The sequence below is a fragment of the Schistocerca cancellata genome, chromosome 7 (genome assembly GCF_023864275.1).
Source record: "Schistocerca cancellata isolate TAMUIC-IGC-003103 chromosome 7, iqSchCanc2.1, whole genome shotgun sequence".
NCBI classification, from domain to species: domain Eukaryota; kingdom Metazoa; phylum Arthropoda; class Insecta; order Orthoptera; family Acrididae; genus Schistocerca; species Schistocerca cancellata.
This window is the reverse complement of record NC_064632.1, coordinates 545,180,281-545,196,796: the sequence shown is the minus strand read 5'-3', so window position 1 is coordinate 545,196,796 and position 16,516 is coordinate 545,180,281. Positions and strand designations below refer to the sequence as shown.

Genomic DNA, 16,516 nt, shown 5'->3' with positions numbered 1-16,516 from the left:
TTCAGTTGGTGCAATGTAAGCAGTGCTGTTAGGGTCCTGCCTCACCACATCCTCAGGGGGGGGGGGGGGGGGTGGAATTGACAACCAATGGTATATGTGAGAGCTTGGTTTTTCTTGTAGTTATGCAGTATTGTATTAATTTAAACCATTAATTTTTCCTATTTATAGGTTCATGTTACTTAACAGTGATGTTATAATGTAACTGGATAGATAAAATCTATTCACCAAGTGGCTTTAGGTGAACACACACACACACACACACACACACACACACACACACACAAAGATTTAACTTATGAAAGCTTTCGGAGCCAGTGGCCCCTTCTTCCAGCATAAGAGTTGAAGGGTGAAGGAAAAGGACTGGAGAGTTTTAGTAAAAGGGATACAGTTCAGAAAAGTCACCTAGAACCTCAGGTCAGGGGAAACTTAATGTACGGGACGAGAAGGAAATGTTGCTGTTGTATGACTACATGACATGTCCTACACTTTGAATATCTGCCGCCTATGGCAGGCGAGATCACATGACATGAGATACGACTGGCTGACAAAAGTGCATTGCGCAATGCAATCTCAGTTACAGTGTACATGTAGCCACGCTTCCAAAACGCATTTCTTTTTGCAAGGGTTTCATTTCCTAAAGTGATGATTAATAAGTTTTACAGCTCAGAGGGAAAGTATAGTGTCACTAAACACGTGGAGTATAGTATATTTTCATGTGGGAAAAAGTTATTTGTAACTGGAAAATTGGAGATTTTTTCCTTGGCCGCATATACACTGTGAAAAAAATTTAGAAAAGAAATGAAAATACAAACAAATAACCGCCATATGAACTTTTGCTCTAAGAGAAAAGAAATTGTTTGATTACAATTGAGTAACATGAACCATAATGAATTCAATGTAGTGGCCAACTACTCTACTCCCTTCTGTACACATCCTTCACACAAACAATATCAACACCAGAATAACTCAGAATTTCATGCAAGATACTCCCCAATGATTGTGATTGCAAACAGTTAAAACTTGGCCGTGCAGTACCTGCTGCTCATTTTGATCTATATCTGTGCTCAGTACCAAAATGCCTCTAGTGACAAATAAGTACAGGCACTTGGCAAACTAAATGCAAAACATGAGTATGATGACACTTGGTTGAAAAATCATGAAATATATATGTACATGCAAAAGAGATCAAGAGACTCCATAATGGTTCAGATCAGGTTATATAGTGGTAAGAAATTTTGAAAGCAAGGTTTAAGCGGTAAAATGTTTCCAGGAGCAGACGTTGACTCTTACCTTAAATTATTGGTTATGAACTGCAGGTTTAAACTGAAGAAATTGCAGTAGGGCTGGAAATTAAGGGAGTTGGACTTGGATAAATTGATAGAACCACAGGTTTATGAGAGGGTCAAAAGATTTATATGCCAACAATTGACTAAAACTAAGAAAGGAATACAATAGAAGATGAATGTATAGCTTTGAGAGGTGAAAAAGCTATGGCAGCAGATGATCAAATAAGTGAAAAAACAAGGTTGAATAAGAAACTTAATTTAATTGATGATAATAGAAAATATAAAAAGGCAGGAAATAAAGTAAGCAAAAGGAGATACAGACACTATGTGATCAAAAGTACCTGGATACCTGGCTGAAAATGACTTACAAGTTCATGGTGCCCTCCAATGGTAATGCTGGAATTCCATATGGTATTGGCCCACCATTAGCCTTGGTGACAGCTTCCACACTCATAGGCATACAGTCAGTCACATGCTGGAAGGTTTCTTGGGGAATGGCAGCCCATTCTTCACGGAGTGCTGCACTGAGGATAGGTATTGATGTCGGTCGGTGAAGCCTGGCATGAAGTCGGCGTTCCAAAACATCCCAAAGGTGTTCTATAGGATTCAAGTCAGGACCCTGTGCAGGCCAGTCCATTACAGGGATGTTATTGTCATGTAACCACTCCGCCACAGGCCGTGCATTATGAACAGGTGCTCGATCGCGTTGAAAGATGCAGTCGCCATCCCAGAATTGCTCTTCAACAGTGGAAAACAAGAAGGTGCTTAAAGCCTGTGCTGTGACAGTGCCATGTAGAATAACAAGGAGTGCAAGCCCTCTCCATGAAAGACATGACCATACCATAACACCATAGCCTCTGAATTTTACTGTTTGCACTACACACACTGGCATATGACGTTCACCAGGCTTTTGCCATACCCACACTCTGCCATCGGATCGCCATATTGTGTACTGTGATTCGTCACCTCACACAATGTTTTTCCACTGTTCCGTTGTCCAATGTTTATGCTCCTTATACCAAGCGAGGCGTCATTTGGCATTTACGGGCGTGATGTATGGCTTATGAGCAGTCACTCGATCATGAAATCCAAGTTTTCTCACATCACGCCTAACTGTCATAGTATTTTCAGTGAATCCTGATGCAGTTTGGAATTCCTGTGTGATGGTCTGGATAGAAATCTGCCTATTACACATTACGACCCTCTTCAACTGTCGGTGGTCTCTGTCAGTCAACAGACGAGGTCGGACTGCACGCTTGTGTGCTGTACGTCCTAGGGATGTTTAGGAGTGTGGAAACCTCACATACAGGCATATGTGACAAGTGACATCCAATCACCTGACCACGTTCGAAGTTCGTGAGTTCTGCGGAGTGCCCTGTTCTGCTCTCTCATGATGTCTAATGACTATTGAGGTCGCAGATATGGAGTACCTGGCAGTAGGTGGCAACACAATATAATATGAAAAATGTATATTTCGATCACATAGTGTATGAGACACATAAAGGCTTCAAAATAAATGAAATAGTTTCGATTCCAAAGGAGGCAGGTACTGACATCCATAAGTATTACAGAAGAAAGGAAAGACTGGTGGAAGTCGATCTCATGGAAGATCAATTTGGCTTCTGGAGAAATGCTGTAAATTTGCTGTAAAATAGAGAGTAAAAAGAAATCTACTGTTACAGCATTTGTAGATTTAGAGAAAGTGTTTGAGATTGCTAACTGGAGTACACTCCTTGGGTTAAAGTGCGCTTATGGTGTCAGTGGCTCTTTTGCTGTGTGCTGCTGTTGGTAATTGATTTCTATCGGTCATAGCCAATCAAGTGATAGTATGTAGTAGTCAGTCAAAACCACAGAATCTATTGGTTTGTTTCAGCGGACAATATAAATTGATTGCTGTACTTTTGTTTGTAATGTGGATAGCATGAAACTGATGATTATTAATGTGGCTATTATGGATTATAAAGTAGGTCATTGGTTTTCACATGTATTTCTTGTGGTGTATTTTCTGGGAACCCCATTGCAAATAATTAGCTTTTCAAGAACTGCTAGCTGTCTCAGTCAGCCAAACACCTGAAGGATGTAAGGCTGAATCAGTGCAAGGAGGTACAAATACTCGACAGATATGTACTGAGTCACACAACATGCTGATTGTGAGAAAGAAGTAAATAGTTCATCACATGCTCCAACACACTGTTAATTACACTGAAATTTGCTATTTTTCACAAGATAAGAATACATGTCAAAGATAATCAGAAGGCAAATATGTCTTACAAGGAATGGGGATGTACAATGAACCTGTTCCACAGCTGTGATGGGTTCCTACGCAATTCAAAATTTGCGGAGAGCTGCACCAAATGGACTCACACCTACTGGGCAGTCTTACTGAATACACACTGTACTTTTCTCTTGACCTCACCATTAATATCTGTTACTCGCCCAATATTTTAAATCCCTACAACCAGCATACCCACCCCCTGTGATTGTCCAAACCTTTCAGCAGGGCTGACACCAGTCCCAGCATATGATGTGTCTCAATCTGTCTCTGATGTATCCTCAGCAGTGGATAACACCTAGTACCTATTTTTAAGTCATAGGTAACAGTTGAGTAGCCAGTGCCCACATTTGTCTTCCATTTCGATGCCTTTCACGCAAGCTCTGACAGTCATTCATCCTCACTTGACACCGAAGTAACCAGATTAAGTGCATCAAAAAGCATAATGGCACTAGTTATTGTAGTTAATAGTTAAATCAAAAAACAGATTGCTTCTATTGCCCCAAATGCACAGCTCTTATCCACCTTTCACTGAAAGTAAGTTCTGAAGCAGAGATGAGTGGAAAGCTGTGAAATTCGCAGAGAGACAGTATACACCTTCCAGTTTTTATGATAAAATCACTCAGAGGTGGTACTTCCAGTTCTTGAAGCAGCATGTTACTTCTTCGGGGAGGAAAGAGCAATTGATTTGGAGAAGAAGGGAAGGCTGATGCATGAGTACAAAATTTCAGTTTAATCAAATAACAAGAATTCAAGTAATGATTGATAAAATTTTTGGATCACTAAGGCACCTTCAAGTATGTGAAGTTCATAAAAGCCTGTGAAAAACAGAAATAGGGTGCTGAGACATTCTGTTGAGTCAGAGGGGGATATAGGTCAAAAACATTTGAGAAACACAAACATATGACTCATACATTGTGTAGGAAAATTGCCAGGTATGCCTAAATGAGGAAAAGTAGTTCAAGACTTTCACAGAGGTGAGGGGACACATTCTTGTAGGTGCTTCTGGTATGTAAACTTATTTGTTGATAGTGTTTCTATATTTATACATTTTCATTTACTTAAAAATTGATATTTTTGTATTAAAGAACTGTACATTGTTCTTTATTTCTACAGGATACTACAGAATTTCAGAATAGACACCACAGGAAATTGTCCAAAATAGATAGAATGGAAGAGAGAAAGAAACAGCTTCTTCTGAGACACCCGCTGTCTGTGGAGATTGTGATCAAACAGAAAGGTGAGATATAACATCTGATAAAATATACACCAGTGTCCACAACTTAAGTGTAGTCCGGAGAAAGGCAACTGGACACAGAAAAATTGAGCTAAAGTGCAGACAGTACTTTCTAAACTCGATTAGAAAGTTAATGAAAAGAAATGCATTATACTACAGTGCCTTGGCCACATTTGCAGTTCCATGTAAACAGAGGACAGTGTCATAAGCGATTTAAAAGAAGTCATTTTTCTGCATAGCCTGTTCTTTATTTTGAAATTAAGATTATATTTAATCATTATGCAGTTAGCTTATTTCACCCTCGTGGGTATTACAAGCTACAGTTGTTGTCATCATCTTCAGTCCAAAGATTGGTTTGATGCCGCTCTCTACTCTTGTCTATCCTGTGCCACACTTTTCATCTATGAATAACAATTCAATCTACATCCATTTGAATGTGCTTATTGTATTCATCTGTTGGTCTCCTTCTACAATTTTTAACCCCTCCTGCGCCCACTTCGCTCTATTACAAAACAGGTAATTCCTTGGTGCCTCAGGGTGCACTCTGTCAGCTGCTCCATTCTTTTAATCAAGTTATGGCATAAATTTCTTTTTCTCCAGGTCGATTCTGTATTTCCTCATTTGTTATTTGGTCAACATCTTCAGCATTTTTCTGTAGCACTACATTACAAATGCTTCTATCCTCCTCTTGTTTGAACTTCTTATTGTCCACGTTTCTATTCTGTACAAGGCTACAATTCAATAAATACTTTAGAAAAGATTTCCTAACACTTAAATTTGTATTGGATGCTGATAAATTCCTTTTTTTGAGAAATGCTTTTCCTGTTGGGTTCAGTGTGCATTTTTTTTATCCTCTCTACTTTGGGCATCATCAGTTGTTTTGCTGCCCAAGTAGCAAAACTCGTCTGCTTTTAGTATCTCATTTTCTAATCTAATTCTCTCAATATCACCTGATTTAATTCAGTTACATGCTGTTACCCTTGTTTTACTTCGTTCTTGTTGATCTTATATCTTCTCTTCAAGACACTATACATTCTGTTCAACTGCTCCTCCATGTCCTTGACTGTCTCTGGTAGAGTTACAGTATCATTTGGGAACCTCAAAAGTCTTTTACTTCTTCTCCCTAAACTCTAATTCCATTTCCGAATTTCTCCTTGGTTTCCAATACAGCCTGCTCAGTGAGCAAATTGAATAACATTTGGGATAGACTACAAACCTGTCTCACTTCCTTCTCAACTACTGTTTGCTTTCATGCCCTTCTGCTTTTATAAATGCAACTTAGTTTCTGTACAAACTGTAAATAACCTTTCACTTCCAGTATTGTGCTCGTGCTACCTTCCGAATTTCAAAGAATGTGTTCCAGTCAGCACTGTCAAAAGCGTTCTCTAAATCAACAAATTACATAAACATAGGTTTTCCTTCCTTTAACGTAGCTTATAATTTAATTCATGGGATCAGTAATACCACATATAGTACTACATTTCTCTGGAACACAAACTGATCTCCCCTGATCAAATGGCCTGCAAAGTCACCTGAATTGAACCCCGTAGAAAATCTGTGGAGCATGTTGGAACAGCAGGTAAAACGCCATCATCAACATCTCCTCACAATTTGATGAAATTAAGCTATCAAACCCTCAGCAAGTGGCTTAACCCGGACGTGAAATACTTATCAAGTCCAGGAGCAGAATTACACAGTATAGTATGATGTGTAACATGACTAATTTTTTCATCTGGTGAGCTAATTATGCTACTAATAGCACGCAAATAGCAGCTCTCTTGTACGAGGTCTATTCAATAAATAAATGTTATTTTTTGGTGCTGTCTTAAAACTATTTGGCTAGCATGCCTACTTTTTTAACAGGATGCTGACAATCGGTGAAACAAGGTGGTGGAACTCTTTTCGATTTGCATCAACATGGATCACAAGAGTGTCATTAGATTTCTGTTAGCTGAATGGCCGAAACCAATTTGAATTCACCGTTGGAAGGCAGTGGGGTATGGTGAAAGTTGTTTGAGTTACCACAAATGTACCAGTAGGCAGATAAGTTCAAATGGAGTGTGAAAAGTGTTGAAGATTCACCATGTCCAGGACACACTGTCTATGCAGCTGTGGAGAACAGTATTCTGAGGACTGATAAGTTGATACAGGAAAACAGGTGCATTACAGTGAGAGATATTGCAACAACAATGAACACTAGTGTTGGATCAGCCCATCATATTGATGTTCAAGGGAGTTTGTGCAAGGTGGGTTCCAAAACATTTGGCATCAGAAATGAAAGAAAGATATATGAATGTGTTCAGGGAGAACTGAAAATCATCTGCTTGACCCCCCCTCCCCCTCCCCGTGCCCCACATTCTTGTGTTTCTCAGATCTGGCACCTTCAAATTATCACATTTTTAACCCATTGAAAGAACCTTGTAGTGGCTCAAGGTTTGCTGGTGATGGGGAAGTCCAGGTAGCAGTGCATAACTGGTTTCTCAAGCACACCCCCAAGAATTCCTTGCACATGGAATCGAGAAGCTTGTCCCTCGCTGGCATAAGTGCACAGAACCTAAGATGAATTATGTTGGAAAATAAATAAGTGTTGCTTTGCATTCTCATAATAGATTCTTTAAAAAATCAGTTTTTTAATTGAATGACTCTTGTAAAATTGAGGAGGCAGAATTTGCCTTCTTTGTAATTTAATTTATTAAATTTACATGACATAAGCATGAAAAACCATTAAGCATTATATTGATATTTTATTGTTTATGCAGTATACAAACTTAATTTCCCTGATGTCCTTTTCTTCTTCTTCTTCTTCTTCTTTTTTAAGTCTATCTTCACTCATTCCATACTACTGAAGATTCTTGATGGATCTGTGGGACATAATCAAATGAATGAATACTATTTAAACCTATTGTTACAAGGATACCAAAATTATTTCAACAGAGAATGTGCTGGAAAAACTGCTTCCAAATTAACATTTACTCTTATAATGTGCTGTATGGCTGTCCTTAACAGTTAATCAAAATAGGCAGACTTCACTGTCAAAATTTCAAATTCACAGATTGGCTCTTGATTCACAACGTACCATCCTGGGAGTACATTTCAGGATGTCAGTTCGAGTGGTGTATATAATGCATCTTGTTTCTTTTCTGCATATAGTGCATTTCTTTCCTCCTTTAACATATATATTCAAATTAAAACTGATAGTCAAGCCCACAGTTCAACATTAAGGGAACTATAGACAAAAAAGGAATGTAGACTGTGAGAAACATGAACTACACAAGAAGATTAGGTTAACCAGGGATGTCCATCTGGTCTTATTTTACAAATATTACTGATGTATATTGAAAGATCCAATAGGAACATTATGTATTATATCCCAATTCAATAATTTCAAGAATAAAATTAATCTATATGAAGGCAATTCAAAAGAGAAAGTGGAAAATTCGTAGTAATAGACGGAAAGTCATCAAGTAAAACAGAAGTAATATCCAGCATCCCCAAGGAAGTGTTATAGGCCCTCTATTGTTTCTGATCTATATTAATGACATAGGAGACAATCTGCGTAGCTGTCTTAGATTGTTTGCAGATGAAGCTATCATTTACCATCTTGTAAAGTCATCAGATGATCAAAACGACTTGCAAAATGATTTAGATAAGATATCTGTATGGTGTGAAGAGTGGCAATTGACCCTAAATAAAGAAAAGTGTGAAGTTATTCACATGAGTACTAAAAGGAGTCAGCTAAATTTTGATTACACAACAAGTCACACAAATTTGAGGGCTGTAAATTCAACTAAATACTTAGGGATTACAATTACAAATAACCTAAATTGGAACGATCTCATAGATAATATTGTGGGTAGAGCAAACCAAAGACCGTGATTCATTGGCAAAATACTTAGAAGTTGCAACATGTCTACCAAAGAGACTGCTTACACTATGCTTGTCCGCCCTATTCTGGAGTATTGCTGACAGGTGTGGGATCCGCATCAGGTGGGACTGACGGATGACATCGAAAAAGTACAAAGAAGGGCAGCTCATTTTGTGTTATCGCGAAATAGCGGAGATAGTCTCACAGACATGATACATGAATTGTAGTGGCAATCATTAAAACAAAGGCGTTTTTCATTGCGACGGGATCTTCCCATGAAATTTCAATCACCAGTTTTCTCCTCTGATTGCGAAAACATTCTGTTGGCACCCACCTACATAGGGAGAAATGATCATCATGATAAAATAAGAGAAATCAGGGCTCACACAGAAAAATTTAAGTGCTTGTTTTTCCTGCGTGCCGTTTGAGAGTAGAGTGGTAGAGAGACAGCATGAAGGTGGTTCATTGAACCGTCTGCCAGGCACTTTATTGTGAATAGCAGAGTAATCACGTAGATGTAGGTACATTTATTAAAGAAAGTGAAAAAATGCTGTTTGGGTATTGATTACTTCTCAATGTAATACTTAAAATTGAAGTCATTGCCAAAGAAAAAGTTTTTCGCTGTATGTGTGAAGAATTATCAGAAACATTCAAGTAATCTGAGGTGAAATAATTATTTCCTTATAAGGCAATACTCTTTTAGATTAAATACAATTACAAGCAAAGTATTGGCTTGTACTTAAACACAGTGCATCATTTTTCACAAGGTACTTTTGTACACAGATTAAACTATATTGCTGTTAGGTTGTGCTACATCTGCTTGTAATTATTAATTCTGTCTTAAGGTATGGAAAGGTTCATATTCTTCAAAAACTGATGAGCATCAGTGAAATGATTAAACACTCACAGTACAGTGTCAGTGCCAGAGACAAGGTCACATTTATTTGAGATGTGCTTGTGTGAATGTGCGTGTGTTGTATACTTCAGAATAAGTCCTTTTGACTGCAAGCTCACATGTTTAGCAGTCTTGTTGTGCCTGTCTGCAGCTCAACATCTCCTCTACGTAATGAACAGCAATCTATCCTTTTCATAATATTGTCAAAATAAGTGGTGTACTTTATGTTAAGAAACTTAATCATTTCGAGTAGCCTCCAGTTGAAGATAGGTCGCTATTGGCATAGCTTTTGGTTCATTATTTGACCCATTTCTGAGGTTGTTATTCATATAGCACCTTCCATTTTACAACAGTAAAGCAGAAGTATTTCCAAAATTGTACTATGGAAATAACTTGGGGTCAACGTCTTCGAATCTCCTTTAGGTAACTTTCAGGGCAGAAGCTTGTCATTGATTTATTCATTTACAGAGTTTACTGTTACAGTATGTCAGAAATTGGAAACAACAGTAGCACTGAAGCGCAAATTTCTTTATGTCTGGCTATTGAAGCAGGCAGTGTAGTGGTAAAACCCCAGGCTCGTATCCAAGAGTGGTAGTTTGAATCCTAACCCAGCCATCGAGATTTAGGTTTCCTAAATGACGTGAGACAAATGCTGTGGTGATTCATTTCAAAGGGTATGGCCAGTTTCCTTCTCCAGTTTGACATGTTACATGTCCGTTTTACTTTACTCTTGTAATTTCACTGGAGAACAACACGTCATTGTAATACAGTGGACCATCTAATTATTAAACAGGGGCCTGTGTTTGACAAGGGCAAAGACCGACATCAACATTGTTGAGAAACTCATTCACACATCTCTTGCATGAATTTAATACAAGATAAATTAAAATGATCGGCCTTTAGTCTCAGGATTTCTGATTGCTATGAGCAAAGACAAATTAATGACTGAATGAAATACATGTTCAGTTATTACATCTCTTCACAATGACCTGCTGACTTCGTTGGATCCTATCTGTTACAAATTATACAATAGCAAAAACCAAAATTTTCAGCACAGGGAGTGGATAGGCCTAAAGTAATTATGAAAGCTCTAAACCAGCAAACAGTGTAATTGAAACACAACTTGCACATGCAACAGACCATTTCAATATCACTGACCATCAATAAATTTCCCTACGGTGTCTCAAAATACAGTAATTATTATTGTTACATTTCATTGAACACTTAGCTGTTGTGTGGAATTTTTGTTCTTCCTTATACACAAACTACAAGGGCTATCCACAAAGTACATTACATTTTGGAATTAAAAATAAATAAAGTATTGGAAATTTTTTTATTATATACAGATGAAAGCCACACTTAAATACTACTTTTCTACATAGTTGCCATTTAAATTAAGACACTTATCATAACGATGGACGAGCTTGGAAATTCCTTCGTCGTAAAATTTGGCCGCCTGTGCCTTCAACCACATGGTTACCTCTTCTTGAAGCTGTGCGTCGTCATCAAAACGCTGCATAGCCAACCACTTCTTCATTGCTGGGAATAAGTGGAAGTCACTTGGTGCCAGGTCGGGACTGTACGGCGGATGAGGAAACAACTCCCACTTAAAAGATTCGAGAACTTAACGGGTGGCATTTGTCGTGTGGGCCCGGGCGTTGTCGTGAATCAGCAAGATCTTTGAGCCCAACTTTCCCCCGCGCTTGTTTTGTATTGCTCTTCTGAGGTTGTACAGAGTTTGGCAATACCTTTGAAAGTTTATTGTAGTGCCTCTTTCCAGGAAATCCACAAAAATCACACTTTTTCTGTCCCAAAAGACAGTCGCCATCACCTTCCTTGCCGACATTGTCTGCACGCATTTCTTGGGTTTTTGGGGGGAATTTGTGTGCCCCCACTGCATTGACTGCAATTTTGTCTCGCAGTTCACATGCTTAACCCATGTTTCGTCACCAGTAACGATGCGATCGAGTAATGAGTCGCCATCTTTCTCGTAAGCATCCAAAAACGTTAACGCTGCAGCCATTCGCTGATTTTTGTGAATCTCTGTCAAGATTTTTGGTATCCATCTTGCACAAAACTTGTGGTAACCAAGCTTTTCGGTAATGATTTCGTGCAATAAACTTCGTGAAATTTGTGGAAAATTCATAGAGAGTTCCATTATTGTGAAATTACGATTTTCACGGACCGCGGCATCGACTTTTTCGACAAGTTCGGCAGTCACTATGCTGGGTCTTCCACTTGGCTCTTCGTTGTGAATGTTAGTTCGGTCATTTTTAAATTTTATGACCCGTTGACGCACTCCACCTTCAGTGATTATGTTGTCCCCATACACTTCACAAAGCTGCTGATAGATTTCTATTGATGTACAGTTTTTTGCAGTCAGAAACCTTATTACAGCACGCACTTCACATTTCGCGGCATTTTCAATTAATGCTGACATTTCAAACTGTCACAGTACCGTATTTACTCGAATGTAAGCCGCACCCGAATCTAAGCCGCACCTGAAAAATGAGACTCGAAATCGAGGAAAAAAAAATTTCCCGAATCTAAGCCGCACCTGAAATTTGAGACTCGAAATTCAAGGGGAGAGAAAAGTTTTAGGCCGCATCTCCAAATCGGAACAAAGTTGGTCCATTGTAATATGAGAGACAATTTAGGTCAAATGAATGACAATACAGCTACAGTAGTTTGGTTCGAGTCGTAAGCTTAGCAGTTAAGCTTTACCAGGTAGCCATTGCTATGCGTCAGGCTCTCCGTCTGTATTTATACCGGTACCTTTCCTTTTTCACGTGCTTCGTCTGGTTTGAATTGATTGATTATTTTTCTTTGATCTGATAAGCGCCGTTTTCTTTGTTATAGGTGTTTACGTCACTCTAAGCTGAAAATGTATTACTGTACTGTGTCGTACATTGTTTGTTGCATTCTGATAGTGCGTGTTTACGGCCTGTCGCAGCTCGCAGCATTGCTTGCTTTTGAGCGCGCTACCACCGCTTTAAAAAAAAGAGGGGGAGAGAGAGAGAGAGAGAGAGAGAGAGAGAGAGAGAGAGAGAGAGAGAGGGGGTGGGGGGGGGGTGGGGGGGGATTGTCTCATAAGTGAAACAATGGCAAGAGACTGCTATTTGTTGTTACTTAGACTGCTGCTTTCTTTGATATTGATCAACAAGAACGAAATAATAGACTGTGTATGATAGAAGATGTTCTGAACAAGGGTTTAGCGAAAACTTTTCTCTGTTTGAAAATCTTTGCAGACGCCTCTTTAGTACATTACATTCTGCACAGAAATTAGAGTCATCTTAGATTTAAAAATCTAGTCAATTGCCGTGCTTCATTTCTGACTATCACTATTAGGCATAAGAATAATACGAATATAAACATGACATGATATGTATATTCTTCCGCGTTTGCCGTTGTCTCACTCTCGTTTCGTAGTTTATTAGGCAGACAGGATTTAAATGAAATAGCAGCAAACACAAAACAATACACGGCAAAATGTTTATATTCGTATTATTCTTACGGTGAAGAGAATACTTCATAAAAGTTCCTATTAGCAACCATCTCTTCTCACAGGTACGAAAAAATTCAGAATGTAGAATTGGCCATATTGACAAACATCCCAAACAGTGTTGCCAGCCAGATTTTCGTAGTACATTGAAATGCTGCTACATTCGAAGATGAACAATACGTAATTTGTATTTACTTCGTTGGATAATGTATGAAAATGCAGTGGTCAAAACTCAGGGCAGGGAAAAAAGCTCGTCTTCCACCTTTTTTTTAAATTTATTTACTGACGCAGAGGTTTTGGTGCCTACAAAGCATGCCTGTGTAGCACTACATATATTCGACGGCAGAAGTTAGTTGTGGCGGCACCCACCAACATTTTTTGAACTTCCGCTTGCTTTGCACTCGATTCTAAGCCGCAGGTGGTTTTTTGGATTACAAAAACCGGAAAAAAAGTGCGGCTTAGATTCGAGTAAATACGGTAACTCAATGGAGTGCAGCACGAACCTCTCACTAGCAAGGCAGGATGCCGACTGAGCGGCGGAATGCCATGACACCAAGATGGCCACGCTAGCCCCGCCCCTAACGGACACAAACGAAAATGTAATGTACTTTGTGGATAGCCCTCGTATTAAAGGAAAAAGAAAAACAAATGCACAGGAAACTGGCTCTTTACAAACAATAAAGAAAATATATTCTTCCTTAAAAAAAAAAAGTAACATTTAATAATCTTGATAGAGCATTGAGCCTTAATCTTCTCTCTCTCTCTCTCTCTCTCTCTCTCTCTCGTAGTAGGTGGTTCCAGTTATCTGCAAAATATTTTATATTTTGACAGCTGCCATTGCCACCTTAATCATATTGTAGTATGTCACACCACCCCTGGCTGCGACATAATTCTTCACTTTTAGTTTTGTGGTTTTATCTAATGTTTATCATCTTTTTTTCTCATCAAATATTCTTTAATATCAATAACATGCTCACTTTAGCAGTTTTTTCCTCTGTCACTATTTAATTTTCAGTTGTCATGAAACAAATGAAAACAGGAAAAGCAGATAAATTTATCTTTTCCTGAAAGTTCTAAAGCTGAGCAGATGCAGAGAGAGGCACATTCACATTTTTGTAGCAGATTTTCTAAAATAAACAGTGAGTCTCAAAATACAGTGGTGTGGACTACCTCAATTATTTTTCTGCTTATTCATTCGTAATTACATTTCAGAAAGATGGAGAAGCCAAGAAATACAAACAAAGTAACCAAAAGATTTGTTCTGGAAGTCACAGTCGTAGCAGAAAAAGTTATATAAGGATGTGCTACAGTAAAAGTCAAGGATGTTTTCATTGCAGGTTGTGAGGTAGTGGTCAACTGTGCACTCTGTTTTTCATTCCCCCTGTGTCCCATTCTCTAATATAAGTTTTTTTTTTTTTCCCCACTGTGATTGCAGCAAACCGTATAAAGGTTTCTGGTCTCTGGCACTGTCTAATTAGGAAGCCCATATGACAGGGATCATGGCTCTCATTTAAGAAGTGCATTCTGCCTGTATGAACACTACCCCTGTATTATGTGATTTTTACAAATCAGTGGCTGGCAAACACTTGGTAAATTGAACCCCAGACTGTAGAGTTGCTTAAATTGAAGCTACAATCCCTCTAAGATAGACTCCTTAATTAGATAGTCCATAAGCAAGAAAGCTTTATAGGTAATAAATTCAAACCCAGAATTAAGATAAATATAAATATAAAAACTTATGTAAATGGTCACTTTGTAGCCACAAAGTCACTAAGAAATTTTTTTTTTGTTAACGTCACTTAGACTTTGGACGTCATAATGGGTCTGTTGCCTAAATTCATGTTTTATCCAGTTGATCACCTTCACAACTAACAAAACAGGAGTAAATAATGATGGCTGGAGACAGTATGGCAAGGAGCAGCCCACTATGTAGTGCCGATAACCACTGCAGTGTGATTCTACAAGGATCAAAACCAGTCACATGATTCATAAATTAAAAAGACCTTTTAATTTTAATCTCTTGTGTAATAAATATGCCAAAAGTCCACTTATTTATGACAAGGAAATTCTGCTTGTCAGATGGTAATATAAGGAGATCTGTCACAGTCCCCAAAATGTTGAAAGGCAACTTTCAATAAAAATCCTGTACCACAACAGCAGTCTGTGTGCAGAATCACAGCTGTCCTCCTTCAGCGAAGCTGCACAATACTACTAAATGTCACTCAAACTGGTCATGCCAGATGCAGTAGATTGTAAGCTGGTAATTAGTTCTGGAAAAAAAGAAGCTTGTGCATACATGAAGAAAAATTTCTTGTTCTATAGTTTAAATATTAACATTTGTCCATTGTAACTGTAATAAGTCTGAACACATTTAACATTAAAATTCCTGAGCAATATTTTCTGTAACAGACTATGATTTTTATCTTTCTAGGCGAGTTAAGGGTTCCATTTTGTGCACAATATGTAGATGGCACCTAGTTTTGTTCTCTGTCTGATGTGGTCCAAACAATGGTCTTACTGTGCCTACTACCGTGTCCAGTCTGGGACCAGACTGAACAGTATTGTTGTGTTGTGTCGTCGTTTGTAGCCCAATTAAGAGAATGAGTCTGACAAAGAAAATTTAGGTGTCACCTACCTTACTTATGCTGGCACCATCTGTGGAGAGACAGGGTAGATGAAATTTGATGTGTGTGTGTGGGGGGGGGGGGGGGGGCACAAGCAGCATTGAACTCCTGCCAATAAAACTAGGTCTGCTGTATAATGGATATTATATTATGTATTACATTCCACATAAATGTGCAGCAGACACAGAGCATTAGAAGAGAGATGTCAAGGACATCAGCAAAGTTCCAGTTTAAACAAGGAGTAGGGTCTAGTAACCAGTTTATTACGATCTTGTTAATAATCATCTGGCAGCACCAGATGACAACAGAGGAGGTCAGCTCAGGATTAGTGGCACGGACATGGCAAAATATATGTGCATTAAAAGGCATCATGGGAGATGGGAATCTATCTCAATTATAAATAGTGGCACAGTACTGGTAGTACTTCTCAGTCCGGGTGGTATTCACAATATATTTGCTGCTCATGACTGGGTCGGCCATCAATATAGTGTGCACTATGTGGAACTGTCAACTTGTCTAGAAATGTGAAAATATATAAATAAACTTAACACTTTAATAATCTATGCATTTCACTTTTTTAGATGGAAACAGCCTGTCGTTAAACTTCAGTTATTTGGTGAACTTGCATGTTGTTACAGTAAAACCCCAAGTTAATCTTTCACATGCCATTCATGGAATATGTGCAGGGTAAGTTTAATGAACTATTTACTCTAGTTGATGGTACTTCTTGTTTTTGTCTTTTCAACTATTTTACCTTTGTAACCAATATAATTATTTATCCAGTGCATACTGTGCAGTGAATCCTTGTTACTCCCCTGTTTATTGAAGTATTAGC

The 16,516-nt window shown here is 38.4% G+C and overlaps 1 protein-coding gene across 1 annotated transcript in view; it reads left to right on the top strand.

The window, feature by feature from the left end:
- LOC126092299 (THO complex subunit 5 homolog) overlaps nt 1-16,516 on the top strand; it is a 170,567-nt gene that overhangs the window by 48,699 nt on the left and 105,352 nt on the right. The window contains exons 7-8 of the mRNA XM_049907819.1: nt 4,675-4,798; nt 16,263-16,368. Coding sequence (XP_049763776.1) covers nt 4,675-4,798; nt 16,263-16,368 — 230 coding nt within the window. The remainder of the gene's footprint in view (nt 1-4,674; nt 4,799-16,262; nt 16,369-16,516) is intronic.